The sequence below is a fragment of the Malaclemys terrapin genome, chromosome 7 (assembly GCF_027887155.1).
Source record: "Malaclemys terrapin pileata isolate rMalTer1 chromosome 7, rMalTer1.hap1, whole genome shotgun sequence".
Classification (NCBI taxonomy): domain Eukaryota; kingdom Metazoa; phylum Chordata; order Testudines; family Emydidae; genus Malaclemys; species Malaclemys terrapin.
In genome coordinates this window covers 115,489,200-115,511,651 of record NC_071511.1, presented here as the reverse complement: position 1 = coordinate 115,511,651, position 22,452 = coordinate 115,489,200, and the positions used below count along the sequence as shown (strand labels likewise).

Below are 22,452 nucleotides of genomic sequence, written 5' to 3'. Positions count from 1 at the left end.
CATCCCCGTGACCCCCTCCCCTCCACGCGAGCAGGGGTTTCTCTGAAAAGTGGCTCTCCCTATGCCCGCGTTTGTATCCACAGCAGCCTGTGCACCGCGGGGGAACGGGATCCTGGCCCACCCCGGGGCTGCCCTGACACCGCTCAACCCGCGGCACCGCCGGGGGCCCCCCCGCAGCAGGCAGAGGCAGGGCTGGCCCAGCCGAGTTGCAGGGTGAGGCCTCTCCAGCCATCTCCGCTCGTGCCTGCTCCGGAGCGCGAGCTCGCCCGCCTACCCCGCGCAGGCTGCAGCGCCCGGGGCCGGGCAGAGCCTCCGCCCAGCCCAGCCGTGCGTGGCGAATACTTCATCTCCCAGCACCTCCAGCGGCGCGAGCCTGCGCGTGGCCGGGGCAGCGAGCTCTTCCTGGCTGCAGCCCGGAGCGGGGAGAGAAGACGAGCCCGGGCCCCACGTGGGTAGAAGGGAAGCCCGGGCCAGAGCCGCCATCCCCTGGCCTCCTCGGTGCATCTTTAGCCCGGGCGAGCCCGGGCCGGAGCATGGCTGAGGAGGTGCACGGGAAGTTGGGGCACGTTATGGCCAACCCAGCAGCTAAACTGCTCTCTCTGAGCGGGCTCTTTGCTGTGTATAAACCCAAAGGGCCCACGTCTGCTAACGTGCTCAACCAGCTGAAGGAGAAGCTGCTGGCAGGTACTGCAGGGAAGGGGCAGGATGTCACCCTCGGGCTGGGTGCGGGAGGCCACGGCGGGTGGTTCAAGCAGGGACTGCGGGTACGTTGGGAGGAGGCAGGTCTGGATGACACGTGCTGGGAACTTCATGCTCTTCCTACAGTTGTAGGAGTCCCACACCATTCGTGCTGAGAGTATCCGTCTGACCACAGTACTTTGCCCCCGAAATGTCTGTCTGCAAATCCAATTGCTGGACCATCAGTTTCCCCTTTGCAGGTGGCTGGGGACCCCTTGCCTGTGTAATTGTCCCATTCCAGTTACCCCAGGCCCAAGTAAGGGTTTTGTGTGTGCAAATTACTGCCTGTCTGTCGCTTCCTTGCTGTGCAGTTTGCACCTTCACCTGTTCATATTCCCTAATTAGCGTAGTTTGAATCCACACCTAATTTGTGGCCACACGTTCTCTTGCGCATGGAGATATTCATGAGTTTACCTGACATGCAAATTGTGATACCTGAGGTGCATCTGGAAGTTTCAAAGCAAGGTTAAAAATCCAGATTTTCCAGGGCTGCAGAGCTGGAAAAGTCTAAATGAGGGATACTTCGGTTAGAGGGAAGTGAGATTCGTAAAATGTCTGTTAAAATACATATAGACAAAAATCCTTAGTCACAGGAGGGAGACACTAAAAACTGGCCTAAAATTAAATTCAAAATGAAGGTGCCGCTTTCATTCCGATGTCTGATTTCACAAATACATTATCCATTTGTGTTCACCTAGTTAGGCTTTTTCAAGCTTCTGGTATGTGGGCCTCCTCTTTTGTGACTTAGTATCCCAGAAAACACCAGCAATATCGAAACCACAACTCCTAGGAACATATTACCTCTTCCTTTTCAAAGTTCATATCACTGTTGTCTGTCATGGAAAGAGAGAGCTAATTTTTCAGATTGTTTACTCCGGTGGGTCCCGCTCTTGCAGTATGGGCCATGGTGGTGGATTCTTATGCCGCCATCAAGTCCCACTGAAATAATTTCAGTCCCACGAGTTTGTCTGAGTGGAACAGAATTTAAGGATTGTGAATAACAGGGTTGTAACACGACAGAACCAATCCCCACTGACTTCAGTTGGGCTCCATGCCACTCCTTACTCCACCTCTCCATAGTGAATTTCAGGGTTGGGGACCTCCTTAAGGGGCAAGGACCATGTTATCTTGTATACAGCACATAGCATGATGAAGCCCTGATCCTGATTGGGGATTACAGAGTCTCCTGCATTATAAGACCCCAATCCTGCATGGAAAACTGCAGTAGGTCTGTCCCATATAGACACCTATTGAGTGGGGCTCCATGCAGGCACAGGGGTCTGCCCATGTGAGTCCCAGTGCTGGATTAATGTCTGTGTAGCATAATTACAGTTGTAGCACTTTGTTGACAGCTAGTTTCAAAGTTCTTCCCCTTGTTTGTATGGAGCTCTCACTGTAACAAAAGAGAGAGAAACACATGAAATAATAGGAAAGTTGTTATAAAGCTATAGAAATTGGAAAGGGGACTTGAGGGCAGGTGTAGCTCTTTCAACTGTATATTCAGTTGACTTGCTTTCATGTTTATAATGGTCCAGAGAGTCTGCTGAATGTTTCTTTTTCAGGGAGTGATCAAGGCTGTGGAATTCCTAGATGGGATTGTAACAGGCTAGTCACATTTCCCCATATGCCATAACAGCAGATGGGCAACAAAGAGGAAATTCCACTCAGTTGCATATAGACATCCCTATTGAAACCATTCATGGAGCTGAGTGTATGTGGCCCATTATGTGCAATCAAATAAAGCAAGAAGGCTCAGTGATACTTTCTGTGAGTGTGTTCAGCTGGTGATAGTGTTACATTTTTCATTAATGAAACAAATCAGGTAACCTGTCCACGCTGGTGTTTCTTGTATATTCCTTTAACACTTCTGTTTATAATGGTGCATAAGATTATTTATAATTAGCTGATATTCTATGATTTCATAATTAGCTATCAGTGTTGGAAGGGACCTCAGGAGGTCATCTAGTCTAATCCCCTGCTCAAAGCAGGACCAATCCCAAAACAGATTTTTGCCCCAGATCCCTAAATGACTCCCTCAAGGATTGATCTCACAACCCTAGGTTTAGCAAGCCATTGCTCAAACCATTGAGGTAGAGGTATTTAATCAGAACATGGAGAAAAATTATTTCCATTGAATGTTTTGTCTTTTTTAATATATTGCATATTGCCATGTTCTGAGGTTGTTCTGTAATGCATTTTGTCAATTTATTTTTGCAGAAGCTGGTATACAAAAGTGTGCAAGAAAAAGGAAAAAACAGATTTTGAAGATTGGACATGGTGGGACTCTAGATAGTGCGGCTGCAGGAGTTCTGGGTAATTAAAATACAAATATCTGCAATATCTTTGTTTTTATTTAATGAATTGTACTTCTAATAGCCTAAAAAACAGATATTTTTGTTTGGCTAAGCTGGTGTTTTGTAGCTGCTGTAGTTTTCTGTAGTGCTTGTTATAATAATGCTTTATATTTCTGTGTCTTTATCTCAAAAGATCTCAAAGTGCTTTAGAAACTAGAGATGTGTAGGATTCAGTTCAGCTATGGAGTGCAGCAACACAATAGTTCCGGATAGGAAGTGAAAAATAACCCATCTAATAACAAAGGCATCAATGAGGTTTCTACATTTACTATCTCGCAATGAGTTCTATATCAAGTGTGTTCAATTTATTGGTATTGGAATGATGATTGCCAGCTGTGTAAACTCAGCCTTGGGTCTGAGAGTCAAGATGGATGATTCCCAACTTGCACATCATCATCAGGTTTAGAAGATAAAATAAAAAAAGAACAAGTTAAAAATCACTTAGAAAAGTTAGATGCCTGCAAGTCACCAGGGCCTGATGAAATGCATCCTAGAATACTCAAGGAGCTAATAGAGGAGGTATCTGAGCCTCTACCTATTATCTTTGGAAAATCATGGGAGACAGGAGAGATTTCAGAAGACTGGAAAAGGGCAAATATAGTGCCCATCTATAAAAAGGGAAATAAAAACAACCCAGGAAACTACAGACCAGTTAGTTTAACTTCTGTGCCAGGAAAGATAATGGAGCAAGTAATTAAGGAAATCATTTGCAAACACTTGGAAGGTGGTAAGGTGATAGGGATAGTCAACATGGAATTGTAAAGAACAAATCATGTCAAACCAATCTGTTAGCTTTCTTTGATAGATAACGAGCCTTGTGGATAAAGGAGAAGCGGTGGATGTGGTATACCTAGACTTTAGTAAGTCGTTTGATATGGTCTCGCATGATATTCTTATCAATAAACTAGGCAAATACAACTTAGATGGGGCTACTATAAGGTGGGTGCATAACTGGCTGGATAACGTACTCAGAGAGTAGTTATTAATGGCTCCCAATCCTGCTGGAAAGGTATAACAAGTGGGGTTCCGCAGGGGTCTGTTTTGAGACCGGCTCTGTTCAATATCTTCATCAACGACTTAGATATTGGCATAGAAAGTACGCTTATTAAGTTTGCGGATGATACCAAACTGGGAGGGATTGCAACTGCTTTGGAGGATAGGGTCATAATTCGAAATGATCTGGACAAATTGGAGAAATGATCTGAGGTAAACAGGATGAAGTTTAACAAAGACAAATGCAAAGTGCTCCACTTAGGAAGGAACAATCAGTTTCACACATACAGAATGGGAAGAGACTGTCTGGGAAGGAGTACGGCAGAAAGGGATCTAGGGGTTATATTGGACCACAAGCTAAATATGAGTCAACAGTGTGATGCTGTTGCAAAAAAAGCAAACATGATTCTGGGATGCATTACCAGGTGTCTTGTGAGCAAGACACAAGAAGTCATTCTTCCGTTCTTCTCTGCGCTGGTTAGGCCTCAACTGGAGTATTGTGTCCAGTTCTGGGCACCTCATTTCAAGAAAGATGTGGAGAAATTGGAGAAGGTCCAGAGAAGAGCAACAAAAATGATTAAAGGTCTTGAGAACATGACCTATGAAGGAAGGCTGAAAGAATTGGGTTTGTTTAGTTTGGAAAAGAGAAGACTGAGAGGGACATGATAGCAGTTTTCAGGTATCTAAAAGGGTGTCATAAGGAGGAAGGAGAAAACTTGTTCACCTTAGCCTCTAAGGATAGAACAAGAAGCAATGGGCTTAAACTGCAGCAAGGAAGGTTTAAGTTGGACATTAGGAAAAAGTTCCTAACTGACTAAACACTGGAATAAATTGCCTAGGGAGGTTGTGGAATCTCCATCTCTGGAGATATTTAAGAGTAGGTTAGATAAATGTCTGTTAGGGATGGTCTAGACAATATTTGGTCCTTCCGTGAGGGCAGGGGACTGGACTCGATGACCTCTCAAGGTCCCTTCCAGTCCTAGAATCTATGAATCAATCATTTTGTTGAAGAACAACATAGAGCAGAATCTGCAGCTTCCATAATCTTAGCTGTGTTGCTCTGCAGGGCTAAAAGGAATAAAAACAGTAAAAATTCTGTTTTGTAATTAAATTCAACAGGTGTGAATATGAATATACATAGGGAACAGATCCACTGAGTTTTGACATAGTCACGCCTCAAAGTAGAACTGTGCTTCAAGGAGACAGTGTCTGTTCCTAATGGCTGCCAATATGTTGGTAATTGTCTCTCTGTGGCTTGTGTGCATTGTAAAATGTAACTCCCATAGACTAGAAGTAAACTTTAGCTCTGCTTGTTCCAATTTCCTGTTTACTTGGTTGCCATTTGATGAAGAACATTGTCTCTGGTTCTGAAGCAGAAGGTTTTTTTCTCTTGCACAGATGTTCCCATTGAACAGGTTATTTCTTGTTGTGGGAAGTCATCAGCATTGATCCAGAAAACAAAACACAAAAAAATTCATTGAGGTTTTTTAATTGCTTCTCCTACTGTCTTCTGGCAGCCAGTGGGCTCCAGAGCTTGCATCTGTGGCATAACAGAATGTATTCAAGCTTGGTGCATGTCTGGTAAAGACAGAAAAGTGCATCACCTTAATATGTTTCCGATCGATGCTTCACAAGGGCAAAGGATGTTTTGTTCTAGTGACAGAGAAAAATCAATGCAAGCCAAATAGAAAAGGACAAAATTGGTAGGAGGGTGGGAGTGAATGCTTTAAAATTTCTAAAGATGTGAGAAGAAATAGTCGGGGGAAGGGAAGAAATAAAAGAAAATATTTTTTCTTTGTTATTTTTTCTAACAGTTCAGTTAACTGTTCTCTGTTGTCTCCAGCGTATTGGTGGTGGTGGGGGAAGCTTTCTTCCACCTACAAAGCAGTATCACAGGAAGTCTTTGAGGCTACTAAACCTCTTCTCTCGATCTGTGCATCTGTGGCCTCAAATTTCAAGATCTATGCTCTGGTTCTTTCTCTCTGCTTGATATCAGACCTTTCTGCCTATTTGTAACAGCTGGGCGAAAGCATTCTCTCCACTGACATTCTAGCATTTGAGAGATCACTAGGCAATGTTTGAGCAAGGCCTAATACAGTTCAGTTTGGGGGTTTTATTAAGGAGCAGCCTGGCTCTAGTGTAAAACCTTTGGAAAACTTTAGACCAAACATTTCTGATAGTCTCCCTCAGTGGCTGGAGTTCTGCCCTAGAATAGGAATTGAACAGACTGTAGTTATGTGAAGTGTGATGGTTGCATGATGGAAGGTAAGAAGAGAAAGCAGAAAATTGTACAAGCACTTTGATATGAAAATCAGTTTGTCACCTTCTTGACAAGGCAGAAGTCACCATTTATTCTCTTAGAATTGAGTGCAGGCTGGGGAATGGTTGGTGCATGGAAGTCTTCTGAGTTAAGAGACACCCACTTGGGTAGTGGCTGATGTTCACTAGTTAGCCATGAAATAGGTTCAGAGTGTCAGCAGCACCCTAAAAGCTTCCCCCACCCCCCTGCTACTCTGCCAGTGTGCTTCTACCCTGACCTGTGGTGATTCCCCTTTAGGGGTGAGATCAGTTCAGTCTGAATGTCCGTGTGAGCTTCAGCCTCTCTTCTGAACCTGGCAGACATTCTGCAACCAGTGTTTCATTTGTTATAGATCACTGACTATCAGATTATGACAACTTTCAATCACTATTTACCTAAGCTGTATTTGAATCAGTGACCTAGAAGATAAAGACTTCATGGGGCATGTCTACATTGCAATAAATAACCCGTGGTACCAATTCTTAAAGCCTGGGTCCACTCACTCAGGTGTGAGGGGCTCACACTTTGGGGCTAAAAATGGTAGTGTAGAAGTCTGGGCTCAGGCTAGAGCCCGGGCTCTGAAACCCAGAGAGAAGGGGGTGTCTGAGCACATTTACTATACTAGTTACTATACTAGTTACTACACCTAACACCATAGTGCAAGCTCAAGTCAGTTGACCCAGGTTCTGAGACTCCTAGCTATGGGTTTTTTTTCTTTTCTTTGCAGCATAGGTGGGTCCATAGTATGATGTTGTATCCCATGAATTATGGTGTTAAAACAAATGGATGTGGAAAAGAGCTATCGAGTCATTGAGTCGGTCTCCCAGCCACTACAGGATGGTTCTCTGTGGTACATACTAACAGTGTTTTGTCCAGTCTGGTTCTAAATATTCTAAGTGGTTGTGGCCCCCTCCATTTGCTCTGAAGGTATATCTATATTGGCAATAAAAGACCTGCAGCATGACCTGGGCTTGTGGGGCTCAGGCTGCGGGGTTATATAATTGCAGGGTAGTCATTAGGGATTGGGCTGAAGCCCCAGCTCTTGGACCCAGTGAGAGGGGTGGGTCTTGGAGCTCAAGCTCCAATCCAAGCTCGAAGATCTACACTGCTATTTTTAGTCCCGCAGCCCGAGCCCCACAGATCCAAGTCAGCTGACCCAGGCTCTGCGACTCGATGCTGCAGGTTTGTTATTGCAGTGCACACATTGTGACGTTGCACTCCATATGTTCATGGAAATATGCTTATGAGTGTAAATATAATGTAACTGGAATATACTTTATGCAAAAGGCCTCTTGTAAGGTATTGTTACAAAGCTTATAATCTACTGAGTGCGTTTATCCTATTTGTATGAATGTATCATTCCTGAAACTAGGAATATAAAATATAACTCTCGGGTCCTATTGTAATTATGCAAAGTGTGGGCTATTAATGGTGGTTTAGAATCTTGATGGCTCCCATTGACTAGGACAATTGGTTGTAGATGGTTTATTTACCTGCAAGCCTTCTTGTGGATGTGGGGGCTATCCTGTGGGTAATGAAGAATGAGGTCTTATAGTGACATGTGACCATGTCACCTGATCCTGGAATCTTAAACCTGGTGCTTTTCCATTTAGAAGAGAGGGGAGAGGAAACCCAGAGAGACAAAAGATTCCCGCCTTGGGCCAAAGCTATAAAAGGGGGTGGAGCAAAACAAGGAGGGTTGCCAGTTATGAAAATCCCCTAGTTATCACCTGAGCTGGAACTAACAAGGATTGTACAATCCCACTTTTCATACTTAATAAAACACTTTTGTTTATTAATTAACCCAGGGTAAGTGATTAATATCTGGGGGAGCAAACAGCTGTGCATATCTCTCTATCAGTGTTATAGAGGGCAGACAATTTATGATTTTACCCTGTATAAGCTTTATACAGAGTAAAACGGATTATTTGGGGTTTGGATCCCATTGGGAGCTGCGTGTCTGAATGCTGGAGATAGGAAACCTGCTGAGCTGTTTTAGTTAAAGTCTGCAGCTTCGGGGTTGTGGTTCAGACCCTGGGTCTGTGTTGTAGGACACTTGTGTATCTGGCTCAACAAGGCAGGGTTCTGGAGTCCCAAGTTGGCAGGGAAGACTGGCTCAGAGGTAGTTTCAGCACATCAGGTGACAGTCCCAAAAGGGTCTCTGTGACCGAACCCGTCACAGACGTACTCTGAGAGACCTCTCTCCCAGACTCATTCTCCTTGTCAGGGAGTATTTCCTGTCATCCACCTTAAAATTTCCCTGAATTAGTTTCATCATCTTACTCCTTGTTTTACCATCTTGTACCCCTCTAAAGAATTTTTCTCCTCAGTGTTTGCACCCTTCTGCATTACAGCTTTCCAGGTTTCTCCCTTTGAATAACTGAGTCATTTAGTTCTCCATTACTATCCAGTTCTAATAAGGTGCTTGGATACTCTGGAGCTGAGCGCATTGCAAATGTATAGTCAATGTTTTTCTCAAAAGATGCATTTTTATGACTCTTTATTTCATACTTGGGGTGTGTCTCAGTCTGTGGGACTCAGGCTTGCGGACTTAGTGTTTCCAACCCCCTGTTTGAGCATTCACACGGCATTGTAAACCTGGGTCTACCATTGCTGGATCCAGGGCTCTCAGTTGTGCCAGTGCGTCCATACTGCATGATGCAGACCTTCCATCTTGGTTTTATGGCTTGACCTGCATCCACACTGCAAAATGACAGGGCTTGGACCTGAGTCTCAGTGGGACCCGCCCGTTTAGCAGCTTCCTAGGACCTGGGTCCTGTCTGCTTGCTCACCTGAGTCAGACTGATTTCTGTGTGGTTGGAAGCAGGGTTTGAACTCAAACCTGAGTCAGAGCATGGGTTTAGTGTACACTGTAGACATACCCTCGTAGTCTTGGCCTATTACAAATGTGGGTAAAAAGGGGTGTTTTAAGGTGTTGAGCGTCAAGTAATTTTATCACAAAAATTGCTAAAAATCATATAGTTTAGAGAGACAGGGAAATGGTAGGTCCAATCTTAATGGCAGTTCAGGGATGTGAGTTCCATTATTTCAGTTGCATGGGGTTCTTGCCATGCCTTAGGGGGAACTAAGATTTAAAGACTAGCAAAATAATTCTTCAGCTGGCTAAATTGTTTTTGTCTTTGTGTTGGGGAAACTCTCAGAAAATCTTTAAGTTAGAGCTTTAACTTTTTGTTTTATTCAGTCAGTTTTCTGAGATATCCCTTTAGTTCCATCAAGGTTTAATAGAAGTTGAAATTTTATCCCAAATGAGTCCAGACACTCCTATTTTGCATATAAAAGTGTTTAAACTCTTAGAAGTCATTTTAAACTTGAATGATTCTTAAATAAAGTCTTTCAACTTACATGGTTATGCAGCGAGATTGTGTCTCATTTCTTACCAATCTATAGAGAGGTTTTTCTTGCCTTCCTAAGTTTGGTAAGGAGTTGGTTAACCATTGCTAGGTAACTAATTAATTTTCCAATTAATATGAATGATTTTATACTCAGATGGCTTCTTATATTAGTAATCTGTTATAGCAAGGTCATTTGATTCCATTTTTTACATAATACATCCACTATTCACATAATAGTGGTATTGAGGCAGTTATTACATTTGCAAATACACATCTCAAAGCATTTAAGGGACAACAGAGGTTTTCACCTTCAAGAGGAAACATAGAGTTAGACATAAATAACATCGTCCATAAAACACTGTCCAACCATAAACGTTCTTCTTCTCATTTGAAGACTTTAGAGCAATTGTAAAAGAAATCAGTTTCAATAAGGATAATTCTAGAGTTCTTTGGGTTTTTCCCTTTGCAAAGGGGAGGGATAAAGAGGGCCTCTTTTATTACTTAGGATGCATTATCAGAGCTAGAAACTAAATATCACCCCCCCTTTGGAATATCTTGAATACACAACTAGATCTCTTTCTAAAACACAAGTATTTTAAGAAGTTTTATTTTCTTGAGATAAAAATCATGTCTATACCAAGCGAGTGTCCTGTTCTTTAAAGAGACACTCTTGTTGTTTGTTTGTCTTTTGACCGAATGGTTCCTACATTTACAGTTTGTAATTAACTTCTATCAAATAGTCTATACAAGGGACAGATCACAATAACTAACACTTTTATACTATTTTGAAAGATGTATGTAAAAGAATAAATAGACTGTTAAAGCAAAACAGAAGTTGTAAAGCTGCATTCCAGAGCATGTATAAACACACTTGGAGGTAATATATTTGGTTTTATGGCTAAGGAGGTGTCCTCCTCTTTGACACTTTTGGTGCCTGTTACTGGTTGATGGAAAGCAGAGATTTCCTATGGATTCCCTTAGTATTTGATTTCATTAATTAGCAACTAAAAACTTAAGCCCATGAGCTATCATATTCTTCAAGTATTGAGTGTGGAAATAATTGTATGTCCTAAAACTGAGTAAAGGCAAGATTATACTAATCTAACAGTATAAAAGAGAATAATAATAATTTTATTAATAACCATTTTGCATCAATATTGAGGTATATCCCCTACACAAGGTAGTACTGGAGAATCCTACCGTATACTCTTTGTATGGCGATAACAGTTTTACAAATGCGTGGTTATAACGTACCTGGTTTTCTTGTTTTCCTCTTCCCGTTGTATCTACTACTTCTGAACACTGTGCAGAAAACCAATGGAAAAAGTTAGTAAAGAAAGGCATATTACTGTAGGAAGTTTTAATGAGAATTCTAACACAGTAAAGAGATTTTTCTACCCATTTACTTTGAAAATCTGATTGTTAATCGCTTTGACATGTCAAAATGTAGTTTAAAATTGAAAAAGCCAGTGGGCCACACAAACACATGAGCCTGCCTGTTTGATTTATAAATGATCCTAGCAAGAGACTCGGGGACTTCATGATTATTTTACTTTCTTGCCCTGGTCCTATCAGTGCCAAACTAATTCCATTATGGTATTTGCTGCTACCTTAGCTGTGTTACTACAGGCCGCTAATAACCTTTAAATGGTCCATTAGTTACAGCGATGGCTTTGGCTCACTAATAATGAACCTTGCCAAAGACTTTATCAGGCTAGACTGAGAGCCATGGTTTGTGCTATGTCTTTCTTTACTGATGACTGAAAGTACAGCAAAATAAATCAAATCCAATCACAGGGTAGAATTAAAGCATTTTAAGAATAGGCAAAGCTTATCTGTCTTCTGCTTCTTGTCCTTTCCTCAGCCCCAGTAGATACAACATCAGAGGTATTTTCTCTTAGGCAATATCTTTATCTTTTGGTATCCTCCCCTTAAAAGACTCATTCAGCTGATCATGATAATTGACCATTTATATGCTAGCAGTGCAGGAAATGTGTTATTTCTGACTAGCGTGATGTATGATAGTGAGTAGAGGGAGATTGTGAATCTAGTTATTGGAATAGAATGCTGTAATATTTCTCTTTCTGTCTTTGCAGTGGTCGGTATTGGAAAAGGAACTAAAATGCTGAGCAATATTTTGGCAGGTTCCAAGGTATGGCACACTAAGTTATTGGTCTTAATATTTTTTCAGTGTCGAGGTGAATCGTGATACAGGCAACTAAAACATCCAACATTAAGCAAGGACTCAGAATGGCTTCATTCCTGCAAGGACCCAAAGTGTCGCTATTACAAGAATACTAAACTGTCTGTCGGAAACCCTTGTCTCTCTGATGTTGTCCCAGAGAGATTACTGATGATCAGGGTCGTTTGGTAGGAAGGTTTTTTTCAATGTTCAATTCCTTATAGATTTTAAATATGAGATGTAGAAACACAATAATGAATGATGTCCTGTAAAGATTGTAACTTTTGTTTTTAAATCAAAACTTTAAAATCCCATCCTCCCTATCCTTTCCTTCAAGTAGATATAAAAGAGTAATACTATGATTCTTCCATCACAAGCTGTTATGAAATTACATCTGTTCTTCACATCTTCTTTTTAAAAAATTCCATGCAGTGTTAAAAGACGAAACCCTTAGATTAAAAAAAAAAAAATCTTTATTATTAGTATTGCTATAATGGCTAGATGCAAGTGGGGATGAGGGCTCCATTGTGCATAGGCCCAGCCCCAAAACATTTGACACAAAATGTAACAAGCAATTTTGACCAAAATTAAGAAGGGACAATAAAGGTGGCAAAAGTAATCTATGTAATCACACAAACTTATATATGTGGTTCCTGATGTTTCCAAATCATCTTAGATTTTAAACAAACAAACAGCAGTTTCCCATGGATGTATAACCAGATCATTAGTTGGTTGACTTTCTTGTAGGTATCACAGCAAAAGTTGGTCAAGAGGAAAGAATTGGAGGAGGAGCGGGTACTGGTGTTCTGGGTTAATTCCATTGGGGAGTTCCATGCATCGAAGGCACCATGACATATAGTGCATAGATGGTTCTAAGAGTGGCTGTCAAACAGACCTGCAAGGCTAATAAACAACCTTCTATTAATGTTTTCTTATTCAAAACACACTGTGCACTTGGGACATTATGTGCTCCTAGACTTTTTTGGACTCTTTGATCAGGGGAACATACACATATTTAGATTATAAACCCTTCAGAGCACAGATGGTCTCTCTCTTTTCTGGGTTTGTACAGCATTCAGCATGGTGGGACTCCAGTCCTGAACGGGGATTTTGGGAGCTATCATAATATATGTAGTAATAGAGTTAGTAAACTTAACCAACAGGGTGTACAATCACACAAAAGAGAAAATGATCATGTATTACCAGCTTAAGGACTGATCCTGCAAACATTTATCTACCTAAGTAGCATTAGTCCTGTGAGGAATTCCTTTGTCGTCAATTGGGCTACTCACATGAATAAATTCTGTGCAAAAGTATTTGCAGGATTGAGACATTAGTATGCAAAGCACAAGTGACAACAAGTGGATTTGGAGAGCTCTCATTCTGCATAGTTAACAGATGGGAGCTTGACTCACCTCTGCTTGTACTTTCTGGCGAGTCACATCAAAACCTTGGCTTGTGTGTTTACATTTCCGGGCCGTAGATGTTGGGTAAGTGGATACATGGACCTACTCCAGTTAATCCAGCAGGGTTGGTTCCAGCCCTCAGTGTTGAGGTTTTGCACACTATCTTGAAAGCTGAAAATGTAAAGTCCTGTTGTTTTAGAGAATACTTTTAAAATGGGAAAATGGGCAAGAGATGAAGAAATCAATTCAGCAGTCAAGTGCTCTCCAGATTTTGTTACTTTAGGAAAGTCAATAATGACTTAAAAATAATTGACTTTTTCAAGTCAATTGACAGCTCCTCTAATGCATTTCATGCTGACTATTTTTCTTCCTTTTTTTTCACCTCTGATCCATGACCAGTAAACTATTTATAGATGCTGTGGTGATGATGATTTGAACTAGAGGCTGACTGATATCCACCCCAGGTTTAAGAAGAAATAAAAGAAAAGCAGTTGTGGCAATAGGGCTGATAATATGGAACATGGGTATGAAGGCAGGATGGCAGATGGAAATGAGTGTATAGAAATGGAAATGACCACATCTGAGGTGGGAGGAAAATGTGAAGATCTTAATGTGGTCAAATCAGGGGGGACCAGATAATTTCCATCCCAGAATACTGAAAGAACTGGCACATGAGATTGGTAGCCTAGGAGCAAGGATTTTTAATAAATCTATCTATTTGGGGCTAGTGCCATATGACTGGAGTATAGCTAACATTGTAACTATATTTAAGAAAGGGGGAAAAGTGATCTTGGCAATTTAAGACCTGTCAGTCTGCCCTCAGTAGTGTGTCTTAGAAAAGTGGTTCTCAAACTGTGGGTCGTGACCCGATTTTAATGGGGTTGCCAGGGCCAGCATTAGACTTGCTGGGACCCAGGGCTGAAGCTGAAGCACTAGCTCCAGCCCCACCTGTGGCGGTAGGGGTCAGGCTGTGGCCCTCTCTTCACCACACCTGGGGCGGTGGGGCTTGGGCTGTGGTTCCCTCTCCCCTCCCCAGAGTGGTGGGGCTCAGGCTCCGCCCCCCTCCCAGGGTCATGTAGTAACTTAGTTGTCAGAAGGGGGTCACGGTGCAATGACGTTTGAGAACCTCTGCCTTAGAACAAGTTGTGAAAGAAAGGATAATTAAGTTCATGGAGACAAACAGTAAAGGGGATATAATTCAACATGGTTTTCCAAAGGTAGATCACGCCAGACTAACCTGATTTCTTTCTTTGGAAATTAATTAATTTTTTTCACTAAGAGGAATACAATAGATCTAACATACATGAACTTAATAAAGCATTTGGTACAGTACTACAGGGGAAATTATTATGTAAATTAGAGAATATGGGATTAGTACAAGCACTGTAAGGTGGATAAAGAATTGGCTAAAGGGGAGAAGGCAATGGGTTTTGTTGAAGGATTAACTATTGGACTGAAAGGAGGTTACTAGTGGAGTTCCTTAAGTATTGGTTCTGGAATCAATCTTATTCACTATTTTTATTAATGACCTTGTCACAAAAAGTAGGTGTGTGCTAATGATCTGGATGACCTTGAAGATTGGAGTGACAGGATATCTCCATTAATTTATTTCTATCTCCTAGAACTGGAAGGGACCTTGAAAGGTCATCGAGTCCAGCCCCCTGCCTTCACTAGCAGGACCAAGTACTCATTTTGCCCCAGATCCCTAAATGGCCCCCTCAAGGATTGAACTCACAACCCTGAGTTTAGCAGGCCAATGCTCAAACCACTGAGCTAGACATCCCCCAATGGGATGAAATACAATAGTACCAAGTGCAAGGTCTAAGGGTCTAACCATAAGAATTTCTGCTGCAAGCTGGCGACTCATCAGTTGGACATGACGGGGGAAGAGCAAGACCCGGGTGCAGGGGTTGATCACAAGATGACCGAGGCACAAATGTGATGTGGCTGTGAAAAAGGCAAACGTGATCCTAGGCTATATCAAGTGAGGCATTTCCAGTAGAGAGAGAGAAGTATTAATGCCATTGCAGAAGGTAGTGGTAAGACCTCATCTAGAATACTGTGCACAATTCTGGTCTCCTGTGTTCAAGAAAGATGAATACAAAGTGGAACAGGTGTAGAGAAGAACTACAAGGAGGGGAGTGGAGGACCTATCTTATGAGAAGATACAGGAAGAGCTTGGCTTGTTTAGCCTAGCAGAAAGAAGGCAGGGAGAGGATATGATTGCTTTCTATACATACATCGGCGGGGATAAAAACCAAAGAGGGGGAAGAGCTATTTAAGATAAAGGACAATGTTGCCACAAGAACAAACTGGCCAGGCTGGAAATTGAAAGAAGGTTTCTCATTGTCAGAGGAGTGAGGTTCTGGAACGGCCTCCCAATAACAGTTGTGCGGGCAAAGAACCTCTCTCTCTTTAGAGCTGGACAAATTTATGAGTGTGATTATGTGGTGGGGTTGCTTGTGCTAGTAGGGAACAGCAGCTCTGGGGTTTACTTCCAGTTTGTCATATGTTCCTAAAAGCTCACGCTTCCGGGCTTCACCTGGCCACCAGGAGAGGGTCAGGAATGGATTCCGTTACTCCTTCTCCCCAGTGTATTCTGGAATTTTTTAAAGTCTTCTTCCTCTGATGCATCATAGAAGGCCACAGCCGGAGATGAGATATTGGAAAGGATGGGCCAGGGCTTGGAGGCAGTACCAAGCATTCTCTCCCGCAGATGCTTGGCTTGCTGGTTCTTACTCACAAGCTCAGGCGTTTTCCCTCAGATCAGATTGGCAGTGACCTTGGGGGCTTTCGCCTTCCACTGCAGTGTCTGAGTGCGAATCACTTGCAAGGATCATCCAATTATATCTTTCAATCATTTCCCTGACCTTGCAGGGGCCTTGGCGTTGGTACATCTCACGCCCTCTTATTCTCTCACTGTGGCACGTAACCATCTAGTCTCCTGTGGTTTTTACTAATTTGGCCTAGTTTTGGTTGTTGGGTTTAGTATGAAGGTGCTGGGTTGTGTTAGTGGCTTCTGATATACAGGAAGTCGGACTAGGTCAGGGGTAGGCAAACTTTTTAGCGTGAGGGCCACATCTGGGTATGGAAAGTGTATGGCTGGTCATGAATGCTCACGAAATTGGGGGTTGAAGGGTGGGAGGGCTCTGGCTGCTGATGCGGGCTCTGGGGTGGGGCTGGCAATGAGGGGTTGTGGTGCAGGAGGGGGATCAGGGCTAGGGCAGGGGGTTGGGCCATGGGAGGGGTTCAGGGGGGCAGGCTCCGGGCAGTGCTTACTTCAAGCAGCTCCCAGAAACAGCGGCATGTCCCTCCTCCGGCTCCTATGTGGAGGCGTGGCCAGGCAGCTCTGTATGCTACCCTGTCCGCAGGCGCCGCCCCTGCAGCTCCCATTATTTGCGGTTCCCAGTCAATGGGAGCTGCGGGGGCAGCGCTTGGGGTGGGGGCAGCATCTTGAGTCCTGGCTGCCCCTACGCGTAGGAGCCAGAGGAGGGACATGCCGCTGCTGCCGGGAGCCATGCGGAGTGGGGCAAGACCGTGACCCTGCTCCCTGGCTGGAGCACCAGAGTGGGGCAAGTCCTGGACCCCACTTCCTGGCGGGAGCTCGAGGGCCGGATTAAAACATCTGGAGGGCTGGATGTGGCCCCCAGGCCATAGTTTGCCCACCACTGGACTAGGTGATCTGGTGGTCCTTCTGACCTTAACCTCTGACTCTAATTGGAGTCTCTCCATTGACCTTGGCGGGCTTTGGATTAGGCCGATAGTACTCATGTAATTTACTATAGTTCTGGAGGTTGAGTCCCTGTTACTTGAGACTTTAACTGTTTATAGTCTGACATCCCCTTTTTAATACCTTATCCATTACAGAAAAGCTTTGTCATATTATCAAAATCAGCTTTAAATAGTTCTTACTAAACTAGTACAAATCCTTAATGTAGATGCTCCTAAATCCATTTGGGTTAGTTTAATTTGGTAATTTATTGACACAAGTTAAAATTATTTTTAAGTGAGGGCTAAACCAGTTTGCAAATCTCTGTAGATAGACTCATAGGGTTAACTAGGTGGCTACAGAGGTCTCAGGACTAATAGTAGTTAGCCGTGACTATTCTTTATTCTAAAGTTGTTGAAAAATGTTCTGCCTTTTAGGTGTCGTGCCGTCTACTATGATTGGAGTGTCTCTTACTTCATCATACATCACGTGTTTGGTGAAATAATTGTTACTTTTGCTCTGATTCGCTCCTTTTTATCTTCGATGCCACTCCATTCAATATGCGTTTCTGCTAGGGATTTTCTTTTTAATTACATTAAAGCTAGCTTCTAGAGAAATTAGATCCAGTCTATCAACATTGGCCGCATAATTACACTAATGGCCCAAAATGTAACGTTGTTGCTGTGAACTCTATATGGCAGCTCTGCCAAAAATATGCATGTCAGAATTTTTCCAAACGTCCTATCAAACATAAGCTGATTTGGCTGCCATCAACGTGATTCCCTGATCTGTAATTCATACAGCCTCTGTAAGGATTATCATGTTTTGTCAGTTCTGTAATCAAGTGTGTGACCTCCTTAAGGACTAACTCAAAAGAAATAGGAATGTCCAGCCAAGTTTCTCAAAGCTTCTTATCAAGTTCCTTAATATTTTCCCAGAAATAGATGTGTCTGTTTTGGTTTTTTTATTTCAAATGTTCCAGCAAAGTTGTGGGATAAATTACAGCATGTGAATGGGCTACTCTTACGGCTCAAAGACTGGCATGCTATGCTTCCTTTGAAAGACGTGGGGTAGTCGGTGATCAGAGTAACTCTTGTTCCTAAGACTGAGACAACGTGGAGATGATGTTTGTGGGCAGATAATTGAGAGAGCTCTTGCTAACAGCGGAAAGTTTAAAGGGGATCATTGCTTTGGAAAAATCTCTTCCCCACTCAGATGTGCTGTAATAATGTAGCTATGCAGAAAAGTTGTGGGCTCATCAGGGAGGTAGGAGGCTTGGCAGCCTAAGCAGGCGGCAATGAGATATTGCATTATTCTAATAATTCCCAATGCGGGGGAGAGTGCGGGGGAGGGATGTCTCTAGCACAGAAAGCCTTTACTGAAGTGGGATAAAACAAGATAATCAAAACTTCAGACACCTGGGTAGCATGTTCACTCACATTTAGTTAATTGCATTATAAAGAGCGCAACTCTGGCTTCGCTCACATTCTCTTCAGCAGGGTCACATGCAGCAGGGTGACCCCTGCGTCTTCACTGGGGTCATACCAAGGTAAATGAGACCAGAAGTTGGGCCATCATGAGCATTCTGTGCTCTGAATCCTCAAATACTGACAGGTTGAAACCTGCTTTTCTTTTCTGGAAGGTAGAATCTCTAGTCATTCTTTTTTTTTATCTGAAGCCCCAGGAGCTCCAGTGACTTGTGGAGAATTAGAATTGACTTCCCTGCATTGATTGCAAATGCTCGAGTGGAGAGTAGGTGAATTGAGCATTTGATCTCAAAGGTTGCAGCCTCTCCAGAGGGGCTCACTATCAAAATGTCATCTGGATAATATAAAACCCAAACTCCAAATCACCTCAAAGACTAGAGACAAAAAGGGATCAAGGGGAGAACGAAGATGCTGAGTTAGTGGCCTGAAGTGGAACAGCGTGGATTCTTTATAGTTAAAAAACTGAATGGGGCACGGAAACCATTTCAATTATCTAGTCTTTTTAAAGTGCAGCTTCACCATGTTTTGTCTCAAAAATACAGAGCTTTGCTTCTTAAGGAGAAACTGGACCAACGTCCTTTGTCATATGGGAACTTCTTACTGACTTGTAAGTTTATTGTAGCATCATTCTGGGAAGTGGCTGATTGGATCCATGGTCCATCTAGTCCAGAATTATTTCTGCAGCAGTTAGTCCCAGATCTTGTAGAGAAAGATGCAAGAGCCTATAATGAAATAAATGTCTCATAGGGAACATTATTTCCTAACGAGTAATTTACAATGGGTTATCTTATGCCCTGAAGCGTGAGAATTTAGATCCCTTAGTTTTTGTATACTATCTAATGTAATTGTGGATATAATAATTATGCATATGAATATCTAATTCTTTTTTGCCTCCAAAATACTTGACCACCATCTTGTGGCAATGAGTTCTGTGGGGGTAATTATGCTTTTTTTTTTTTTTTTTTTTTGTTTCCTTTTATCTGTTAAATTTTTTTGCAAAAACATCCTAGTGCATGCGTGTGGTGAATTTTTTCAAATGTAAGAAACTGAATAACTGACTTTCTTTTCAGAGGAATCTTTGTGACGCACATCTTTACTGCTTGCCTTGTATTTTGTCTAGCCAGCTATCTGTTCCAGTAAAACAATACACAGTGCAATACAGCCTAAGCAAGACATTGTGAGGGTATGTCTACATTGCAATTAGACACCCGCAACTGGCCCGTGCCAGCTGACTCGGGCTTGCGGTACTGTTTAATTGCAGTGTAGATGTTCGGGGTCATGTTGCAGCCTAAACTCTGGTACCCTCTCACCCGTCAGGGTTGTAGAGTCCAGGCCACAGCCCGAGCCTGAACATCTACTCTGCAATTAAACAGTCCCTCAAGCCCGAGTTAGATACCCAGCCACGGGTATCTAATTGCAGTGTAGACATACCCGGAGTGAAATCCTGGCCCTGTTGAAGTCATTGGTAAAACTCCCATTAACTCCAGTGGAGTCGGGACTTCACCCTCTTTCATGATTGTGTGATTATAAATGTGTCTGAAACGGTTTTATTGTTGCATAGTCAAAATAGCACTGTCCTAAATGAATTAAACCCCTACAGCGTGGAAGTAATTATTGTAAACAAATGTCAATTAGTTATGAAAGTTGCCAGGAGTATATTCAAATGGTTCCGCAAAGTAGATCTTCTGTGGTACTAAAAGGCCTAGGCATGCTTTACTGGGTGACATGCTGCTTCATTGATTGAGGAGATACATTTTTCACTTGTCTTTCCTATTATTGCCATTATTTTGCCTATACATGTACGCATATGAGGATATGACTGGTTCTTTGGGGTCAGGAGGGGAATTTTTTCTTTAGGACTAGAATTTTTTGATGCCCTTACATTGAATAGCACCTTACTCCACAAATGCTCCTCAGTAGTCCCCTAGATTTTAATAGGACTAAAATGCTATTAATCATGAGTAAAGGTTTCTGTTTTGGGCCTTTCATCATTGGTGAGGGTTAATAATTAAAAGCATGCACCTGGGGAGGGGGAGGTAAAACGTGAAAAAGAATCCCGTTGTGCTATTAGCACTATGATACACGCTGAAATAAGGCCCAGTTTCCCTGGGAAGCTTCTAATCTTGGGTGCGAAGAACCACCTCCTCCCTAAATTTAAGAATCAATAAAACAAACAAATACTCCCCCTCCCACACACCCTATGTTTGCACTATATCTTCTCCTGTTTCCTTGCTCTGTAGAAAGAGAGATGATCTGACTCTTCATCTGTTAAAGAATTTTACAAGAAGAATGGAGCAAAGTCTAATCATTGAAATGATGAACAGAAAGAGCTGTGAGGCTGTGTAAAAAGCAGATGCTCCTGTAGCTGTGAAGAGTGAATTGAGCAAATATTTGCTACCTACTTCCAAGAATATAACACACACACATTCGAAAAATGATACATGCCCACACTACTTATTTTAGACTTTGACAAACGTTTCCTTTTTTTTAACGGAACAATTGAAGATTATGGAGGGTACAGTAGGAAATGATGAGTCCCTCTCTTTTACACTGTTCCACAGTGGAGGACAAGGATTCACTGATGAAATTAATAGCAGGCAAACTTATCAGTAAGAGGAAATACTGCTTCAAAGAATATGTAAATAGATGGTGGAGTTTGCCGCTGTTCATTATTTGTTGTACTGTAATGCTTAGGAGCAGTAGGTGGGGACCAGTAGGTGCTGTACAAACACAAAACAAGCGTAGTTCTTGTAAATGGAAGTGGCCGGGGCAGAAGAATAGCCTTATTAGGGCAAGAGACTGAAATCAAGAGAACTGGGTTCTAGTCACCGGCTTCCTGAGTAAACCTTGAGAAAATCACCTAAACCCAGATTTTTCAAAAGTTGATTTTGAGTGCTTCAATTTTTGTGTACCCACTGTGACATACAAGGCCTGATTGTTTTCATTCATATATATGTTGTGGATGCTAACTGTCTCAAGATGGTCACCTCAAATCATTGGCAACTTTTGAAGTATGGGCCTTAGTGTTCTGGCCTGCCTGGAGTATGTGTATGTCTTAACATGTCAGTGACAGTAGATAACAACCATAGATACCAATATGTAGCATCTTGTATACCAGGCATTCTGCAATAGCCATTTAAATGGTAACCACACATAATGTATTGTACAGATTGAAAGCAACATTTAATAAGTGAAAACACAGAGTAATAGTGAAATGCTGCTTGCAAATATAGGCCGTTATAGTTGAAGCTAACTGTCTTGTCCCTTGAATTGTGCCTAAGCAAGGCTGCCCAATATTGTGAAAAGGAAATGTGTTGTGTATGGCTACTAAAGGCATGTCTACATTATGAAATTAGGTCGAATTTACAGAAGTCAATTTTTTTAGGAAGCGATTTTATACAGTTGATTGTGTGTGTCCCCACTAAGCGCATTCAGGCTCATTAAGTCGGCGGAGTGCGTCCGCAGTACCGAGGCTAGCGTTGACTTTCGGAGTGTTGCACTGTGGGTAGCTATCGCACAGTTCCCGCAGTCTGCACTGCTCATTGGAATTCTGGGTTGAGCTCCCACTGCCTGATGGGGCAAAAACATTGTCGTGGGTGGTTTTGGGTACATGTCATCAGTCGCCCCTCCCTCCGTGAGAGCAACGGCAGACAGTCATTTTGTGCCTTTTTTCCGCGCAGACGCCATTCGGCAAGCATGCAGCCCACTCAGCTCAGCCACCGCTGTTGTGTCCTGGGTGTGGCTGGCAGCAGACGGTACAATAGGGCTGCAAACCATCGTCACACTTCCACTGCCACTCTGCTCTCCTGCAGACACCATATCAGTTATGGCGGGGTGGGAGGATGAAGCAAATCGCCTGGTCACTGATTACACGCAGCCTGACACCAGCGTGGTTAGAAAAGCACAGCAGGGTGCGCATCAGAGAAGCTTT

The 22,452-nt window shown here is 42.7% G+C and overlaps 1 protein-coding gene across 1 annotated transcript in view; it reads left to right on the top strand.

Moving 5' to 3' along the window:
• Positions 1-350: 350 nt before the first annotated feature.
• The window catches only part of TRUB1 (TruB pseudouridine synthase family member 1), a 43,233-nt gene continuing 21,131 nt past the window's right edge, over positions 351-22,452 (top strand). Inside the window, exons 1-3 of the mRNA XM_054036228.1 lie at positions 351-684; positions 2,956-3,051; positions 11,834-11,889. Coding sequence (XP_053892203.1) covers positions 534-684; positions 2,956-3,051; positions 11,834-11,889 — 303 coding nt within the window. The 5' untranslated portion in view covers positions 351-533. The remainder of the gene's footprint in view (positions 685-2,955; positions 3,052-11,833; positions 11,890-22,452) is intronic.